The sequence below is a fragment of the Panthera tigris genome, chromosome A1, assembly GCF_018350195.1.
Source record: "Panthera tigris isolate Pti1 chromosome A1, P.tigris_Pti1_mat1.1, whole genome shotgun sequence".
In the NCBI taxonomy this organism is placed as follows: domain Eukaryota; kingdom Metazoa; phylum Chordata; class Mammalia; order Carnivora; family Felidae; genus Panthera; species Panthera tigris.
This window is the reverse complement of record NC_056660.1, coordinates 141,417,206-141,436,885: the sequence shown is the minus strand read 5'-3', so window position 1 is coordinate 141,436,885 and position 19,680 is coordinate 141,417,206. Positions and strand designations below refer to the sequence as shown.

Sequence of the window (19,680 nt, the reverse complement as noted above, 5' to 3'; positions counted from 1 at the left end):
GAGAGTTCTCATCATCTCTTTCAACCTTGCACTTAAACTAATTGCTGTCTTTGGGTGACTGCTCCCCACTATCTGTTTTGGAATCACAAGCCTCTGTGGCCACAGGTGAATGAACCTGGCTTGAAAATGCGCCTCTTCTAAGGCACATTGTTTAAGTGAAAAACAAAATTTAATTAAGCTAAGTCATCATTTGGACCTCTTGCGCATATAAATGAGAATATTGTGTTATGTATTATAAAATTTTCATTTCTGACAAAGCTTAATACAATAGGGTTCTTTTTGTTCACTTGTTAGTACCCTAAAGTATAAACTAATTGAAATGGTATTTTTTAGACCTATGTGAAAAGCCAGGATAAAGAATTTGCAGCAGCCACTATTCAAACTATAGGCAGATGTGCAACCAACATCTCAGAAGTCACAGACACATGCCTCAATGGCCTGGTATGTCTCTTGTCCAACAGAGATGGTAAGTTAACAATGTCATTTTACTTCAAGAAATTTATCCTTTGAATATTCTTGGCATGTTCTTCATATTGTAACATTTTTTAACATCTCATTTTAGTGTTTCCTGTATGTCAATAGCATGGTCATGATGAAAGTAGCATTTTATCTTTGAAATACAAAGACCCACACACACTTCTTTGTCGTTGTTTTAGTAAATTAGATAACTAACTTGGAAACAGTGTTTGTTTCTCCTTAAACAAGAACTAAGAAAGTGTGTTTTATTTTATTTCTTCACAATTTAATCACCTTCATTATACCCTTTCCACAAAGGTTCTGTTTTACTGCTTTTAATGACATAGAAGTCATATATAATATTGGTTCACCTGCAGAGGGTGCTAAAAGCAGGCAAATGACTATAGCATGGAGAAGTGGCTAGATCAAAAAAGTATGTTTATTGTGTATCTTCAAAGGTTTGTTCTAAAAATGCATCTAATAATTTCATATTCAGGATTAAACTTGACTTAACAGTCATTAGTTTGAAAGCACTTCATGTTGTTAAGTCAGACAACATGTAAACATATTGTAAAACTGGATAGGTGATAACCAGTAAAATGCATAATCTAGGTTTCATATTGTTCTGCGGTAAAATGTCAGTTATTTCTATGGTATGGCTTTAGAAAGTGAAGCCCTTTGGAGAAAGAAATATTAGTCACTTTCACCTTTATAATAATCTATTTAGAAGATTTTTATTATGATTGTATATTTGATTAAAACAAGAGATTCTTTTTAAGAAAAGCTTAATTTTTTTGTGTAAAATCATTGAAATTATTTGTGGAATTCTAAGTATAATTACATCATATTTAGACATAGCAAGCATATTGAAACATAAGAAACTTGAATACATTTTATATTTATACTTTATTTATATTATTATGTATATTTTCATGACAATAATTCTGTTATCCCTAATTATCTATTCCTACATGTAGATCTCTTTAGAAAACTGTAACATTGTGATAAGTACTTCCAAGGATATTATTGAAACAAAATTTAGCCCCGAGTAAGAGTGATTTTTTTTATTGTGAACATAAAATTATAAACCTTAATCCTGCAAACTCAAGATAATATGATGGGTAGAACATTTATCTACATGCAATATTAAAATTCTAAATAAGTGACAACAAAAATTATCAAGGAAATAGATTCTTAAAAAATATGACTGTAGAAGGTAACTAGAGGCGCTTAAGTTTTAAATGTCAGTCATTTTGCCCATTTCTACTTGTATTTTTTTTAATGTTTATTTTTGAGACACACAGAAAGAAGGACTGTGCATGTAAATGGGAAAGGGAGACTGAGAATCCAAAGTGGCCTCGGAGCTCTCAGCCCAGACCCAGACATGGGGCTCAAACTCACAAACCGTGAGATCATGACCTGAGCCAAAGTCAGATGCTTAACCAACTGAGCCACCTGGGCCCCCCTTACATTTAGTGATAGCATCCTTTTTGTCTCTATTTCTTTTTTTTTTAATGTTGTCTTTATTTTTGAGAGAGAGAGAGCGCAAGCAGGGGAGGGACAGAGAGGGAGAGTGACAGAGGATGTAAAGCGGGCTCTGCGCGGATGACAGCACCAAACCTGATGTGGGGCTTGAGCTCACAAGCTGTGAGATCATGACCTGAGCCGAAGTCAGACACTCAATTGACCGAGCCACCGAGGTGCCCCTTTCTCAGTTTCTATGTCACACTTTAAGTGTGAGTTGAAAAACATGTTTTATTTCCTATATCTTAATAATGACTTTCTGTTTGGTTTTATGTAGTGCTTTTCTTGGGAAAGTATCTCCAGAACATTAAAGGTGATGAACCAAAGTTTTCCAGGGTAAATTATTCTTTTAAAATTTAGTTACATATAAAAAGTACTACAAATTATTTAGAATATTCATTAGTTCTTTTAAATACAAAAGAATATTCAAGGTTTCTGAATTTTAGTTTTTGACCCTTTTTTCTCATGTGAAATTTGCAAGTTGTGTATTTTAAAGCAATTATCTCTACTTCAGCTTTATAATATATTAAAGTCTTGAACAATATTTTTTATTGACTTTAATTTAAAAGACGAATATTCTATCTTTATAACACTTTGAAGGGAAGAATAGATTGTTTTATAATTAGATAATGGGGGACAAATATAATCTATGTTCACTCTTAAAGGTAGGAGGATTTACTAATTTAAACTCTCATATTTTAATGTTTAGACTTTTGTTTTTGGTAAATCAAAACTATCCTTACAACATGGCTTTTTTCCTACAGTTTGAATATTAAGAAACTTAAATCATAGTGTCCTGATTCTGGTTACATAATCATCATTAGCCTATAGTATCTGATTCTTTGATTATTTATTATATGAGCTACACTTTTGTAGTTTGGACACCTCAATAAAAGTAACTGGTAAAACAAATAAAGAGAATATTCATATTAAAATCAGTAGCATTCAAGAAAGTATTAGTATTTTTAGCTTTATAGTGACCGTTCCTGACAATAGAGCCCCTTTTTTTCTCCTATTAAAAGATCTGCTTTTAGGAATAGGTATCAAGAATGAGGGCTCAGTTTCTTTAAAATCTCTTAAGATCTTTTGAGGCTCTAGGGATCTGTGATTCTTGATTTTCTGTTAATTCAAATACCTCATCATCTCTTCAGATAATGTATCTTAAAACCATAGGTGCAACATTTCAGCTCCATTCTTTTTTGCCTATATTCAACATATTGTTTTTAGATGTGTAGATTTTTGTTTTCGCTTTTTATTTTTTTATGTTCTCTCTTCTTGACATGGAGAGGGCTTTTCAAGGCTGACTTGAAGCTTGCCTAAAATAGTTCAGCATCACTAAGGTTAATTTGATAATTTCTCAAGGATCTTTATGAGAAATCTGCATTTCAGTTGGCTTAAGATAATTTAATTCTGTAAGTTAACTTACTTCAGGTAATACATTAGCAAAATTTGCTTGCCTAAATAACCTTACCATCTACTGTAAACTAAAAGGATTGGGGCAGAGGACTACTTTGTGTTTCATTTAGTTTTATATATTTCAGTAAAAATTTATTGAAAACGAATCAGTTGGGGTATTTAGTAAATGTTGAATAGATGAATGAGGTACTCATTCAGCCTATAAAAAAAGGTTCTTCCCTTTACAGAGTTAACAGTCTAATAGATGAAAACAGTAATATAAAAAACATGTATTATAGTCCTTTTGTATACTGACCAGTTAGTTTATGGTGAGCTATCTGCTTGTATGCAGAACTAGACTACCTGTGTTTGAGTGTTAATGTTATCTTGAATAAATTACTCAATCTCCCTGTGCTTCAGATTCTTCATTTGCAAAATGAGTATAATAGTAGACTATAGTAACCTGGAACACATGCTAAATGAAATAAGCCTGCCACAAAAAGCCAAATACTGAATGATTCCACTGGTGTGAGATACCTAAAATAGTCAAATTCATAGAATCAGAGAGTGGAATGGCAGTGCCAGGAGATGGAGGAAAAGGGAAATGGGCAATTACTAAACAGCAAACCTAATGTTTCAGTTAATTAAGCAAGTTGAATAAGCTCTAGAGATTTGCTGTGCAACATTGTACCTATAGTCAACAACAATGTATTGTACATTTTAAGGTTTGGTATGAGGGGCGGGGCACCTGGGTGGCTCAATCGGTTAAGCATCTGACTTTGGCTCAGGTCATGATCTTACAGTCCGTGGGTTCGAGCCCTGTCTCTTGCTCTGTGCTGACAGCTCAGAGTCTGGAGCCTGCTTCGGATTCTGTGTCTCCCTCTCTTTCTTCTCCTCCTCTGCTCATGCTCTATCTCTCTCTGTCTCTCAAAAATAAATAAACGTCAAAAAATAAATAAAGTTTGGTACAAGGGTAGATCTCATGTTCACTGTTCTTATCAAAATAAAATAAAATTAAAAAATAGTAGGTTGTACTTCTAGAGTAAGGGCCATTAAGTTTTGTTAAGGACAAGGAAAAAGCTTGGAAAGGTCAGAACACAGGATCATTTTGTGCTTTGGATAGAGCAGCACCACAGTCCTGGAATCTTGGAAAAACAGGAGATAGTATCAAGGAAAAGTATGGTGTGATTACAGGAAGGGATAAGAAGGCACTTGGGGTAGACAGAATCATGCCTCCCTCATAGACGTCCGGGTCCTTATGCTCAGGACCTGCGAATATCCTATCTTAACTGGCAGAAGGGACTTTGCCGAGATTAAGATTCTTGAGATGGAAGTCAAAAGCATCCTCTTAAGCAAAGGAGGAAGGTCAACAAAGTCAGATATCAGAAGCACAGATTGTAAGTGATGCCATTGCTGGAATGGGGCCTTGAGCCAAGGAATGCAGACAGTCTGTAGAGGTTGGAAAAAGGCAAAAAATGGATTTTCTCCTAGAACCCGCATAGAGATGGTCCTGTTGACACCTTGCTTTTAGCCCCATAAGGGCTAAACTGTTAACTCCTGACTCCGGAACTGTAAGATGCTAAATGTGTATTATTGTAAGCCTTTAAGTTTGTGGTAATAGGAAAGTAATACAGCACGAAAGATAAATGATGCCAAATATATATATCAACTGTAGCCAATCCTGCCTCTGCATGTGGATAATTAAAATTATACAATATTTTTTCTTAGTCTAGTTTTGCTATAATATATTTTAAAAATATAAATTTTTATACTGTAGATTCTTAAAACCACATTTACCATATTTTACTTTGCATCGTAATTACTTATATAACCATTTAAATTTTCTTACTAGAATGTAAGTTTGACAAGAGCAGGATCTTAATCTTTGTTTGCATCAAAGCTCAAAGCAGTAGTCTTTATAAAAGTAATAGCTGTATGTAGTAACTTAGAATTTTGAAGTAAAATTGTACATTCACGTTCTGAGTTTGAATTCTGGACAAAGTCATATAATTCTAGTCCATTTCTCTCTTCATCTTTAAAATAATGATAATAAGATACCTACCATATGTTACCATGAGTAGAGAAAGAAATACATCATTTTGTAAACTGAAGCACTGTATAAACACTGATTTATCATTCCACTGGAGAAAAAGGTATATATAGTTTGAAATATGTATATTTAATAATGATTAGAGTGATAAAAATTTCACTTATATTCTTAAAGGGAGCTAGATAAGAAAATATATTTCAGGGAAAAGAATAAACACAAATCTTGGTATTTTCAGTATGATATTGAAATAAATCTTTGTTGTGTATGCCAAGGGAAGCTCTAATATCCATGAAGCCCTATTAATAAAAAATGTCAAAGTAATAAGTGAAGGCATTGTTGACTTATTTTTTTGGCATCACTAGCATTAATAATTGTTTATGCAAGATTCATTCCATAAGTTCAGGTGCTCTGCCTAGTTCAACAACAATTCTCTGCTGGTGCCACCATAAATGCAACTCTGGACCAGTGATTAGCCACTTAAGTTTGATAACTGAGTCTCAGAATCCGTTTGAGGATCTGCTTCCTTGGAGCCACTCCCACTGCCAATTATTATATTAGTAAGGCCCTGGCAAGAAACAGATGGCACACTTAAAAGGAAAGATTGAAGAGAATTTAATGAAGGAACTACCCATAAGGTGTGGGCAGGATTAAGGGAAACCAAGAAGGTATGACGTAACACGTTGGAGCTAACGGGCTAGCAACAGTGGGAAGCCCCTTTATCAGATCTAGAATTGAAGGGAAGGGGTGTGAGGAGTGGGACCAGACTCAGCAGGAGAGAGCCACTCCCAGGAACTGAAACTCTCCGAAGAGGAATGCATGCACTGCCAAGGGAGGCCTTGCAGTAGAGAGAGCGAGGATAGCAAATATGCTCTCCTCCTGCCCTTGATCTCCTGCTGGTGCTTCCTATCAGCTAAACACAGCTGGAAGCCAGGGGTAAGGGAGTCTGGTTGATGCAGTCCACAGAGGTCAACCTCTGTGGGCACAGAGTAGGTCACAAAAGGCAGAGAGTGGATTCATGCAACAAATGGAGACATTCCAGTGCATAAACCTACTCTTTCTGGCTTTGAAGTCTGTTATTTCTATAGTAACACCTTTCTTACTACTGATGATCCTTACTACTCACTTGTCTGGACATACCACTTAAGGAATTTTTGTTTTTAGTTTGCTGTTTTCTTTAGAATTGGAAAAAAGTTACTTAGATTGTAGGTGTTTGATTACCACTTTATAATTGATAGGAATCAAAGAACTGTATAAATACTTAATTACCACACTGTGGTAGAAATCAAGTATTTGAAAGCTATAGTTAAAAACCAGACACTTGAACATTATGGTGTGTAGCAAAATTGAACCTCACTTTCCTTTTTTGACTCAAAGAGGCAGGTATTGAAAAGGGGTATCAGAAGCTAGGAGGCAACAGCAGAGATTAGAAATTTAAGTGTACTCTTCTGCTTAAAACAGTGTGAACCCCCAAAATTTGGAAATTTATTCCTGGTTATAGTTTTCACCTCGTCATTAAGACACGTATAATATTTTGTTAATTTAAATTTACATTTGACCAAGAATATTGCCTTTGAATTGCATTACACGTATGTAATATGAATGATCTCTGTCTTTTTCAGAAATAGTTGTTGCTGAAAGTGTGGTTGTTATTAAGAAATTACTGCAAATGCAACCTGCACAACATGGTGAAATTATTAAACATATGGCTAAACTCTTGGACAGTATCACTGTGAGTACCAATTAAGCGATCTTTCCTGAATTTTAACTAGATATTTGTCAGTAAATTATAGTGTTAAAATAAATGGATATCTTAACGTATAGTGGCTAAGAAACCTTAACTATCTGGATTCACATCCTGCTTCTAAGATTTGACACTGTTGTGGAAGGGAATTACAAATCTGAAAAAGGGGAAGGATGCAATAAATGCTGTAGTGTTAGATTGGAATTGGAGATAGCAGTGTAAACTTCATAAGTTTTTATATTCTAGATGTATGTGAGTGTTTAAATGCATGTGTGTATGTGTCTACCCACGTTTATATGTATAGATTTGAATGCATATATTGGATATACAAACATCTATTTCTTAAGTTGTCCTTTGAGAGGGGCTACATGCATAATACTCGAATACAAATGAGCAAAGCTAGTGCCCAGATCTTGTTTTGTTTTTTTAATTGAGATATAATTTTATACCATAAAATTCACTCTTATATAATTTAGTGGGTTTTGGTATATTCATAAGATGGTGCAATCATCACTCCTGTGTAATTCCAGTGTGTTTTCATCATTCTAATAAAAGAATCCCATGGAAATACAAATCAAAACCACAATGAGATACCACCTTATTACACCTGTCAGAATGGCTAACATTAACAACTCAGGCAACAACAGATGTTGGTGAGGATGCAGAGAAAGAGGATCTCTTTTGCATTGTTGGTGGCAATGCAAGCTGGTGCAGCCACTCTGGAAAACAGTATGGAGGTTCCTCAAAAAACTAAAAATAGAACTACCCTACAACCCAGCAACTGCACTATTAGGCATTTATCCACAGGATACAGATGTGCTGTTTCAAAGGGACACATGCCACCCCCATGTTTATAGCAGCACTATCAACAATAGCCAAAGTATGGAAAGAGCCCAAATGTCCATCGATGGATGGATGGATAAAGAAGATGGTGTGTGTGTGTGTATGTATACACAGACATACACACACACACACACACACACACACACACACACACACACACACAATGGAGTATTACTCGGCAGTCAAAAAGAATGAAATCTTGCCATTTGCAACTACACGGATAGAACTGGAGGGTATTATGCTAAGTGAAATTAGTCAGTCAGAGAAAGACAAAAATCATATGACTTCACTCATATGAGGACTTTGAAACAAAACAGATGAACATAAGGGAAGGGGAACAAAAATAATATAAAAACAGGGAGGGGGACAAAACAGAAGAGACTCATAAATATGGAGAACAAACTGAGAGTTGCTGGAGGGGTTGTGGGAGGGGGGATGGGCTAAATTATGGCCAAAGGGCATTAAGGAATCTACTCCTGAAATCATTGTTGCACTATATGCTAACTAATTTGGATGTAAATTTTAAAAAATAGAAGATAATAATAAAAAAAGAATCCCATGGCTCAAACTCCTGATTCTCCCTTTACTCCAGCTCTTGACAAAGTAATTTACTTTGTCTCTATGGATTTGCTTATTCTGGATATTTCATATAAATGGAATCATATAACAAGTGGCCTTTTGTGTCTAGCTTCTTTAACTTAGCATATTTTCAAGGTTTGTGCATGTTCTAGAATGTAGTACTGCATTCCTTTTTTATGGTAGACCTTGGTTTTTAAATTCCATTCACCACTCAAAGGAAACCAGGGCTGCTTAGAGAAATGACTGGTTTCAGAACTAGGGCAAGGGAAGAGCAAGATGATCTTGGAACATATTGTTGGGCTTTAAAAAGCGAGGAAATGCTCACAGAATGATGGAGATATGTCAAAAAGACAAAGAGCCAGCTCGAAGGGGTTCTCACTGGTCAATTTGAACAACAAAATAAACTACAGTAAAAGAATTATGGCCTATTGAATAGGGTAAGACTCTCTTGAGTCCACACTGGAATGAATGAATGAATGAATGAATGAGAGAAAGGGAAGCTCTTTCTTAGAATGCAAAACAACTAATAAATATGAAAGGCATGATGGAATTGGAATATCACCATTTGCAAGCTATCACAACAATAATTGATTCAGGTAGGAATCATCAAGCAATGCTAAAAACTAGGGGGTGAAAGTTTGAGTAGTAAGAGGATATCTGTACAGTCTCAAAGTATACCCTCATAAGATACTTCATTATGAAGCATAAGTTAATGATTTTTGACTTTCACAATGGAGAAACCTGACAGGTGCTGCATGAACCAAATGAACATAGTTAACATTGCCAGCAATGGGATCAAATACCTTCTGATATGACCTACTGAATAGAACTCAGCTTCAGGTCTGTTGCATTTCTGCCAAAAATGAATAACTTGGATACAATCAAGAGGAAACATGAGACAAACTCAGATGAAGGTATACTACAAAATAACTGGCTTGCACTCATTAAAAATGCCAGTATCATGAAATATAAAGAAAAATTCAGGACCTTTTTCACATTAAAAGAGATTAAAAGGATATGACAACTTAATGCTACACATACTTTTAATTTTCTTTTGCTATAAGGGACTTGGTAGGGAAAAATGGAAAAATTTCAATAAGATCTGTAGATTAGATAAGAGTATTGGTTCACTGTTTAAATTCCTAATTTTTAAATCATTTTACTGTAGTAATGTAAGAGCATTCCTTTTATTATGAAGTTTGCACCGAAGTATTTTGGTGTTGAAAGGCAAGTCTACAACTTGTTACCAATTTAGAAAGCAAAATATCTGTGTATGTATGGAAAAGTAAAGCAAATATATAGTAAGCTGATAACATTTGGGGAATCTGTGTGAAGAGTACTCAAAACCTCTGTTTATTTTTCTTCCAAGTTTTCTATAAATCATAAAATTGTACTTAAAGAATTAAAACCAAATATTAATCTTGGCTCCACCACTTACCATCTCTGTGTTTTTCCATTAAAACTTCTATACTTTAACCATCTGTGAAATGATAGTGGAAAAAAAAAGACAACCTCTCATATTTTATAAACATTATATTAGTTAATATATATAAAGCTCTTAAGGATGTTTCTGGCACATAGGTACTACATAAGTGTCTGCTGTCATTATTATTAGGTCTTATTTCATTCCCTTCTACCTTTAAAACTTAAGGTTTTTTTGAAGAATTACTTGAAAAGAATTTTATTTCCTGATCTAAAACTCACTCCTCAGTCTGTCACAGTCTGATTTTGCCTCCCCACTAGTCCACTAATACTGCCTTTGCCAGGGTCACTCACTGTTTTCTTATTAAACCCAGTGGATAATTTGCTGTTCATTTGTCTTTCATGATCTTTTGTTAACATTTGACTTCATATACTGCTTCTTCCCTTTTGAAACATTCTCCATGGCTTCTGTCTGGTTTTCCTTCAAACTCTTCTCCATTGTGTCCCTTCATTGGTGGTTAAAGTTAAAAACTAATGTTCTGTAACTAATGGAGTTGTAGTTTGGGGGAAATGTATTATTTTTTTCTTTGAAGTTGGGGTGATATGTACTCTGATGTTCTTAAGAGGGGTCATATTTGTGTGGTTCAAGGCAAGATTTGGAGCCTATCAGGACCAATTTTTAATATCTCTGGTGATGAAATTTTCTTTCCCCTCAAGGTGTTAGTAAAGCTTGCAAGGCAGTTATATAATTATTTTAAAGCTAAGAGTAAGACTCACAGAAATGTGTTAGCATCTGAGCTCCCACCACATTTCTCAGCAGAGAGTGCCTTTGTCTTTGTATCTACTCTTAATATTGATTCCAGTTATCAAAGCCAGGACTTCTCATAGATTGTGTATGAGAGGTGTAGGGGTTAAGAGAGTAGCTTTGATATTTGCGTAAGAAGCTTAAAATCATAGCAGCTGTCTTTTCTGACCACAGTGGTATGAAGCTAGAAATAAAAAATAAGAGGAAGGTGAAAAGATCTACAAATATATGGAAACTAAACAGCACACTTTGAAACAACCATTGAGTCAAAGAGGAAATCAGAAGGAAAAAATTATCTTGAAACAAGTGAAAATGAAAATACAATGTATCAAATACTATGGTATGCAGGAAAAGTGGTTTGAAACTTTATAGCAATTGTAGAGGAAAGATTATACCAATGAACACACATATTAAGAAATCAGATCTCTGGGAATGCAAGCTGGTGCAGCCACTCTGGAAAACAGTATGGAGGTTCCCCCAAAAAACTAAAAATAGAACTACCCTACAACCCGGCAACTGCACTACTAGGCATTTATCCACAGGATACAGATGTGCTGTTTCAAAGGGACACATGCACCCCCATGTTTATAGCAGCACTATCAACAATAGCCAAAGTATGGAAGGAGCCCAAATGTCCATCGGTGGATGGATGGATAAAGAAGATGTGGTATATATATACAATGGAGTATTACTCAGTAATCAAAAAGAATGAAATCTTGCCATTTGCAACTACGTGGATGGAACTGGAGGGTATTATGCTAAGTGGAATTAGTCAGTGAAAGACAAAAATCATATGACTTCTCTCATATGAGGACTTTGAAACAAAACAGATGAACATAAGGGAAGGGAAATAAAAATAATATAAAAACAGGGAGGGGGACAAAACAGAAGAGACATAACTATGGAGAACAAACTGAGGGTTACGGGAGGGCTTATGGGAGGGGGATGACCTAAATGGGTAAGGGGCACTAAGGAATCTACTCCTGAAATCATTGTTGTACTATATGCTAACTAATTTGGATGTAAATTTTTAAAAATAAAATTAAAAAGAATAAAGGAAAAAAAAAGAAGATAAAACTTACAAAAGTGGTTAAAACCTAAAAAAAAAGAAAGAAAGAAAGCAGATCTCAAAAAACAACCTAACTTTACATCTCAAAGAACTAGAAAAAGAACAAAATAAACCCCAAAGCTCACGGAAGAAAGAAAATAAGAAGGATCACAGCAGAAATAAGTGAAATAGAGACCAGAAAAGTAATAGAAAGGATCAGTAAAACCAAGAGCTGATTCTTTGAAAAGATATGAAAAAAGTTAAGAAACAGCAAGTAAGGATCCCACAAGAAAAGAAAGCTATCGATTAATATCCATGATAAATATAGATGAAAAATTACAACAAAATATTAGCACCTTGAATTCAAGAACACATTTAAAAAAATTTTTTTTAATGTTTATTTTTGAGAGACAGTGTGAATGGGGGAGGGGCAGAGAGAGAGAGGGAGACACTTAATCTGAAGCAGGCTCCAGGTTCTGAGCCATCAGCACAGAGACCCATGCGGGGCTCAAACTCAAGAAATACGAGATCATGACCTGAGCCGAAGTCGGACACTCAACTGACTGAGCCACCCAGGTGCTCCAGGAACACATCAAAAGGATTATACGTCATGACCAAATGGGATTTATCCCTAGGATGCAAAACTGGTTTCATACGTGCAAATCAATAAATATAATATATCACAGCAATAAGGTGAAAGATAAAAAGCACATAAAAACCTTTAACATACTGGTTGTAGAAGGAACATACCTCAACATAATAAAGGCCACATATGACAAACCTACATCTAGCCTATAAGGGAGCCATTGTACACTGTGGCCAAAGGACATGGCCAAAGGGGGAATACTTCGTTTGATGAATGAGTAAATGAGGCCCACTGATGTGAAGTTATCTGTCTCCATGATATACATGATCAGTCTAGGACCAGAACCAGTCTTCTTGTTTTGCTGGCTGGTATTTTTCCTAGTATAGTACACTTATTTTGTCTCTGCCCAATGGCTATGGTGAACTGTGGATTCCAGGTTTTATTTGGACTTCTGGTCTTAGTTCTACCACTGACGAACTGTAAGATGTTGGGCAAGTTTCTTAACTCCTTTGTGCCCTGTTTCCTTGTATATCAAGTGGGAATAATGGTACATCTTGCTTTCTAAGGTTTTTATGATAACAGACTAAGAAAACAGGTAAAGTCTTATATTTATGTATGTATGTATGTTTAATTTTATTTTTTAATTTACATCCAAATTAGTTGTCATATAGTGCAACAATGATTTCAGGAGTAGATTCCTTAATGCCCCTTAGCCATTTAGCCCATCCCCCCTCCCACAACCCCTCCAGTAACCCTCTGTTTGTTCTCCATATTTGCCTCTTCTGTTTTGTCCCCCTCCCTGTTTTTATATTTTTTTTGCTTCCCTTATGTTCATCTGCTCTGTGTCTTAAAGTCCTCATATGAGTGAAGTCATATGATATTTGTCTTTCTCTAATTTCACTTAGCACAATACCCTCCAGTTCCATCTGTGTAGTTGCAAATGGCAAGATTTCATTCTTTTTGATTGCTGAGTAATACTCCATTATATATATATACCACATCTTCTTTGTCCATTTATCCATCAATGGACATTTGGGCTCTTTCCATACTTTGGCTATTGTTGATAGTGCTGCTATAAACATGGGGGTGTATGTGTCCCTTCGAAACAGCACACCTGTATCCCTTGGATGCATGCCTAGTAGTGCAATTGCTGGGTCGTAGGGGAGTTCTATTTTTAGTTTTTTGAGGAACCTCCATACTGTTTTCCAGAGTGGCTGCACCAGCTTGTATTGCTTCCAACAATGCAAAAGAGATCCTCTTTCTCCGCATCCTTGCCAACATCTGCTGTTGCCTGAATTGTTAATGTTAGCCATTCTGACAGGTGTAAGGTGGTATATCCCATTGTGGTTTTGATTTGTATTTCCCTGATGATGAATGGTGTTGAGCATTTTTTCATGTGTCAGTTGGCCATCTGGATGTCTTCTTTGGAGAAGTGTCTATTCATGTCTTTTGCCCATTTCTTCACTGGATCATTTGTTTTTTGGGTGTTGAGTTCGATAAGTTCTTTACAGGTTTTGGATTCTAACTCTGTATCTGATAGTTTGCAAATATTCTCCCATTCTGTTGGTTGCCTTTTAGTTTTGCTGATTGTTTCCTTCACTGTGCAGAAGCTTTTTATTTTGATGAGGTCCCAATAGTTCATTTTTACTTTTGTTTCCCTTGCCTCCGGAGATGTGTTGAGTAAGAAGTTGCTGCGGCCAAGATCAAAGAGGTTTTTGCCTGCTTTCTCCTCAAGGATTTTTATGGCTTCCTGTGTTACATTTAGGTCTTTCATCCATTTTGAGTTTATTTTTGTGTATGGTGTAAGAGAGTAGTCCAGGTTCATTCTTCTGTGTGTCACTGTCCAGTTTTCCCAGCACCACTTGCTGAAGAAGCTGTCTTTATTCCATTGGATATTCTTTCCTGCTTTGTCAAAGATTAGTTGGCCATACATTTGTGGGTCCATTTCTGGGTTCTCTGTTCTGTTCCATTGATCTGAGTGTCTGTTTTTGTGTCCGAAAACAGGTAAAGTCTTAAAAATAGTGCAGACACATGGTGAGAACTCAGTAGATGTTGGCTATATAATTTTTTAAAAAAAGAAACTTGGATTTTGTTGTATTCAAGACTTAGATCCCATTTGCTATTTATTAAGTGACATAGCTAAACACATGAACACTAAAATTTAAATTAATTCTACTTTTAAATTCAAATTGAATAAGATATAGGTCTGTAGTGCAGTCAACTTATATATTCTGATTGTGAATATTTTATTCTTTGGAATATCCTTTGTGTGTATTAAATACTGCTTTTGGAGCAAAGTCCTTCCAGAATAAAATGCATGCTACATGAAGATTGTTGAACCAGGGTTACACGTAGTGTTTAATGGGACAGATGAGTTAATATCATAAAAGAATAATTAAAAGATGTTATTTTGTGAAGACTACTGAGTAATTTTGAAATAGTACTTTATGTACTCAGTGCCCTAGTGCCTCACTGAATGCCTGCCGTGTCACAAGGTAACTACACTTGCCCTGCTGCCCCAACTTAATTCATACTAAAGTATTAATGCCTACTGAGTCCTGATACAGATTATTGGATCTCATTTGCTATTTGTCTGCAGTTTGTTTAGATATCTACTGATTTTGCCTTTGACAAATTTAGATACATAAAATTGATGTTTTTGCAGGATTTATTTTACACTGTTGCATTGTGCAGTGGCTAGAGTCGAAACACAATAGCTTTTAAATTGAACTGCTTACAAAGTGATCTGTAAAATCATTCTAGATGTCTTTCTGTAACTGCTGTGGTCAGCTAGGAATCATTATTTGTTTTTGCAACTAAGTTACTGGGTTAAAATGGCAGTGGAAACTGCCTTCTCGTAGAAGGTTTAAAAAGTGCACTTAAGCACTTGTTCAGGGCATTCAGAATAAAGAATCAAAGTCATTTACAATCCAGCTTGTCTTTGAAATATTGAAAAAGCAGAGGTTAATAATCAGAGCATTTGTGTGAGTATATTATCAGTTTGGTTTTAGTTCAGTGTCCTGTTTATTCTGTGGTTGAGAAGACCATGGAGAACAAAAAGTGACTAATTTTCTATCTTGCTCTTTTTTTGGTTGCTTTAAATCTTTGAAAGACCATTGATACTATGATACATACATGAATCATAGTATCGGTGATGTACGAAGGAGAGTTCTGGAACATAACTGGAAGAGAAAGATATGACTGGAATCTGAAAATCTTATGATTCTGATTCCAGCCAAATGCACAAAAACAGTGTGTTTGTTGATTTTCTAAGCTTTTAAAAAAAATTGCCATCACCAAAAATTTGGAATAAATACATTTATATTGATATTATTTCTTGTTGTGGAAAAGTTTTCAAAGTTTTTTATGTTTCCTTGGAAATTTTATTACCTTAATTCTGGAACCTCTGAGTATTACCCTGCCCTCTAACACCACCATGTTGAGATTTTCATTGTGAGCGTTAGAATGTATTGATTTTCATTTTTTCCCAAAGAGTTGTCTTTTAAATTATGCATTATTAATGTTTACAGTGTTTAAATATTATTTTAATCTTAGTATATTAAAGAATAGGAATATACAGAATCTCTTAAAACTTTTGGGATTGTCTTTTTAATTGCAAAAAACAATTGTAACTGCGTTACCAGAAGAAAATTACTTAAAGTGGGGTAGTAGGTTGGAATATGTCCTAGAATTCTAATTGTTATACCAGCAATGTATAATAAAATATTTAAGAAAAGTAAATCTAGCATAACCGAAATCTGAATTTGCACATATATTCTTATTTAGAGGTACCTGTCATCAAAGCAGGCAACTTGAATTGCTTCATACCAGAAAATTTAATGTACCACTCAATTACTGTTCTTTAGCCCAATTTAAAATAATAGATTGGGAGGAAGGTCTTAATGCAGTGTAACCTTTGGAACATTAGAAATAGCCTCTTTCTTTCCAGAAATCAGTGTACAGTAAGGATATCACTTTTGTCATACTTCATGAATAGATTTGTAATAGCATTTGTTTTATACTTATTATTTATTCTTGGTACTTAAACTTCTTACATGAGTATTGTGATTTCATCTTTTTTACTAAACTTATTCTAATATTAATTTCAAGATAATGCTATTGTCATCGTATTTGAAAATATATACTTTCATTTTAAAGCTTTTGGATGACCTTATTTCCCTTCTGGCGAAATACCCAACTTAGGAGTGTTTTAATAATTTTATACTATTTCATAAAATGGATGTTTTGGAAGAATTTGAGATGGTGGATATTGTGATAAAATTTAAGTTGTGCAAAGGTCTGTATTCTCACTTTCTTCTTTAATGGTTGTGCCCTATACAGCTGTGAAACTATAGTGAAAATATTAGGACTTCATTTGAGGAATTGGAAAGGATTTCATAGGAAGAGTATTATCTCTCCTTGTGATGCTACCTCTTAATGATAGTCATTGGCTCTTGCATTTATTATAAACAAATTTTCTGTACTAGGTGAAAATGTTCACAGAAACTAATTTACATACCCCTTCAAATCTCTTTTAGAGTAAGGGAGGATACATATAAACAAATAGTAATAAAACTAATTTGCATACTCTAAAATGTTGGTCTTAATGGTACTGATGGAAGGTTTCCAATTTGTACTAAAACAGTTTTTTTAAGAAACAAATTATATTGAAATGTACTTTATTAAAAAAAATACAATGCCAAAGTGCAACATTGGACAAATTTATCTTCTCCCTAATAGACCAGGATTCATGATTTTATAAGCAGACCTTGATGATCTCGTCAGTTTTATATATTCCCAGGGTTGTGGGTGCAGATACTTAGAGGACAAGAGCAGCTTTGATTTAGAATCATAGTCTTTAATGAATGTATTCCTTTTTCTCCATTAACCATTGCATTCTCAAAACATGGTTTGCAGACCACCTATCTCAGAAATCATCTATGATGCCTCATAAAATGTGGATTCCTGAGCCCCACAACAAAACTGTTATTTTGGACCTCGTACCAAATCCCTGTAGTTTTAATAAGCACTCAAGATGATTTTTATGGGCCTTGAGGTTTATTATTTATTAATAAGTGCCCTAGAGCAGAGGTCAGCAAACCTTTTCTGTAAGTTGCTAGATAGTTAATATTTTCAGCTTTATGGTTTTTGTTGTGACAACAGTTGACACCCGAGCAATGCAGGGGTGAGGGGTGCCGACCCCTCCCTCCTACAGTCAAAAATCCAGATTTAACTTTTGACTCCTCCGGAATTTAACTGCTAATTGCCCACTATTGACCGAAAACCTTACCGATAACATAAACAGTTGATTAACACATGTTTTTTTTTTGTTACATGTATTATACACTGAATTCTTACAATAAAATAAGCTAGAGAAAAAATGTTATTATGAAGATCATAATGAAAAGAAAATACATTTACAGCACTATACTGTGTTTATTGAAATAAAAATCTGCATATAAGTGGACCCTCCGCAGTGCAAACCTGTATTGTTCAGAGGTCAGTTGTGCTTACCTCTGCTATTGTAGTGCAAAAGCTACACCAATAATACATAAACAAATGGGCATGGCCAGCCAACTTTGGCCCAAGAACTTGCACATCGCTGACAGAATCAAGACTAGACCAATGATTTTTTTTTTTCTCCGTTAATCTTTTCTAAGGCATTATCTCTAAAAGCACCTTTAATGATGTTTTCCTGGGTGTTTATTTTTTGATAACTGAAGAAAATCCATAACTGAAAGGGCACTTCCTAGATATCCATTACATGGATGCAAAACCTTTATAATATTTAAAACCTTTTCTATGTTAACATTAAGGAGAGTATGATTATCTTATTTGTAACTATATAATCTGCTTTTAATATTAGGTTCCTGTGGCTAGAGCAAGTATTCTTTGGCTAATTGGAGAAAATTGTGAACGAGTTCCTAAAATTGCCCCTGATGTTTTGAGGAAGATGGCTAAAGGCTTCACTAGTGAAGATGATCTAGTAAAATTGCAGATTTTAAATTTGGGAGCAAAATTGTATTTAACCAACTCTAAACAGGTAAGAGTCTAAACCTTAGTCTACCTAAGTGATACCTTCTTCTTTAATTTGATGAAGCACCCAAGGTCTATTCATGCATTAGTGTGTCCATTCCACAATTACTAGGTTTCTGTAAGGTTCTATGTTAGAAGGTAGTGGTGCAGAGAGATGACATTCTAGTCAAGAGAAAAGGCGAGAAAAACAGCTAAACGATGAAATAGGTGCGGTAAGTGCTGTAATAGAGGTGTTAAGATATGGTGGAACTCCAGAGGAGAAAGTTATTGCAAGTCAGAAGTGGAAGGAGGTAAGAGATAAGAGAACGTTTTGTGAAGGATGAGATTCTTGACTAAGGACTTACAAGGAGTGATTTGCCATATAGAATGAGAAGGGCGGTGAGAGTCATGAAACATCTTTGCTGCAAGTTTCTTGTTTATTGATAAAAACGCCATCTTAGCCTGAGAACTCCCTGTGTTCTCTAAATACATGTGGTATTGTAAAAGTCATTATAACACCTGGAATTGGCTACTCTAAATGTATCTAGCTTCTAGGTTAATAAAAAATTAGTACAAAATCAGTATGTTAATCAAGACCAAAAGTAGTTATGTCTTATAAAGCTAAATAAAGGTTCTGTTTTTGGTCCTCTTTATAGCTATAAAGAAACAATGGAAAGTGGTACTTTTTGTTCAGGAATTACAGAATATATTCCGTAGGTTTTGAATTTGAAGACAACGTAGCTTGTACCAGATGTTTTTTTCTTGAGCTGTATTATTAAATGAAGTTTTGGAGCTCAACTTCTGAACTGTTCTATTATATATTTTAGAATAATATTTCTGATAAACACAAATAGACTTCACCACCAACTCGTGAAGGCATATTAGTGTTTAGAAAATACACCAAATTTTTCATTCATTCATTCATTCATTCATTTATTATTTTAGATACAGAGTGTGAGCAAGGGAGGGGGGCAGAGGTAGATAGAGAGAGAGAATCTTAAACAGGCTCCAAGCTCAGGGTAGATTCTGATGTGGGGCTCAATCCCACGACCCTGGGATCATGTCCTGAGCTGAAATCAAGAGTTGGGCGCTTAACTGACTGAGCCACTGAGGCACCCTGAAAATATACCAAGTTTTCGCATATATTTTTGTGTAACTCATTGTTTTTAAATGATTAAATGTAAAAATAGGCGAATGACAGTGTCTCTAGGGTTGT

The 19,680-nt window shown here is 35.0% G+C and overlaps 1 protein-coding gene across 10 annotated transcripts in view; it reads left to right on the top strand.

Annotated features, from left to right (window-relative positions):
* AP3B1 (adaptor related protein complex 3 subunit beta 1) overlaps nucleotides 1-19,680 on the top strand; it is a 259,225-nt gene that overhangs the window by 128,388 nt on the left and 111,157 nt on the right. For all 10 annotated transcript variants that reach the window (XM_042988960.1, XM_007079816.3, XM_042988982.1 and 7 more), the window contains 3 exons: nucleotides 334-466; nucleotides 7,045-7,154; nucleotides 18,316-18,492. In XM_042988960.1, the coding sequence (XP_042844894.1) occupies nucleotides 334-466; nucleotides 7,045-7,154; nucleotides 18,316-18,492 (420 nt within the window). The remainder of the gene's footprint in view (nucleotides 1-333; nucleotides 467-7,044; nucleotides 7,155-18,315; nucleotides 18,493-19,680) is intronic.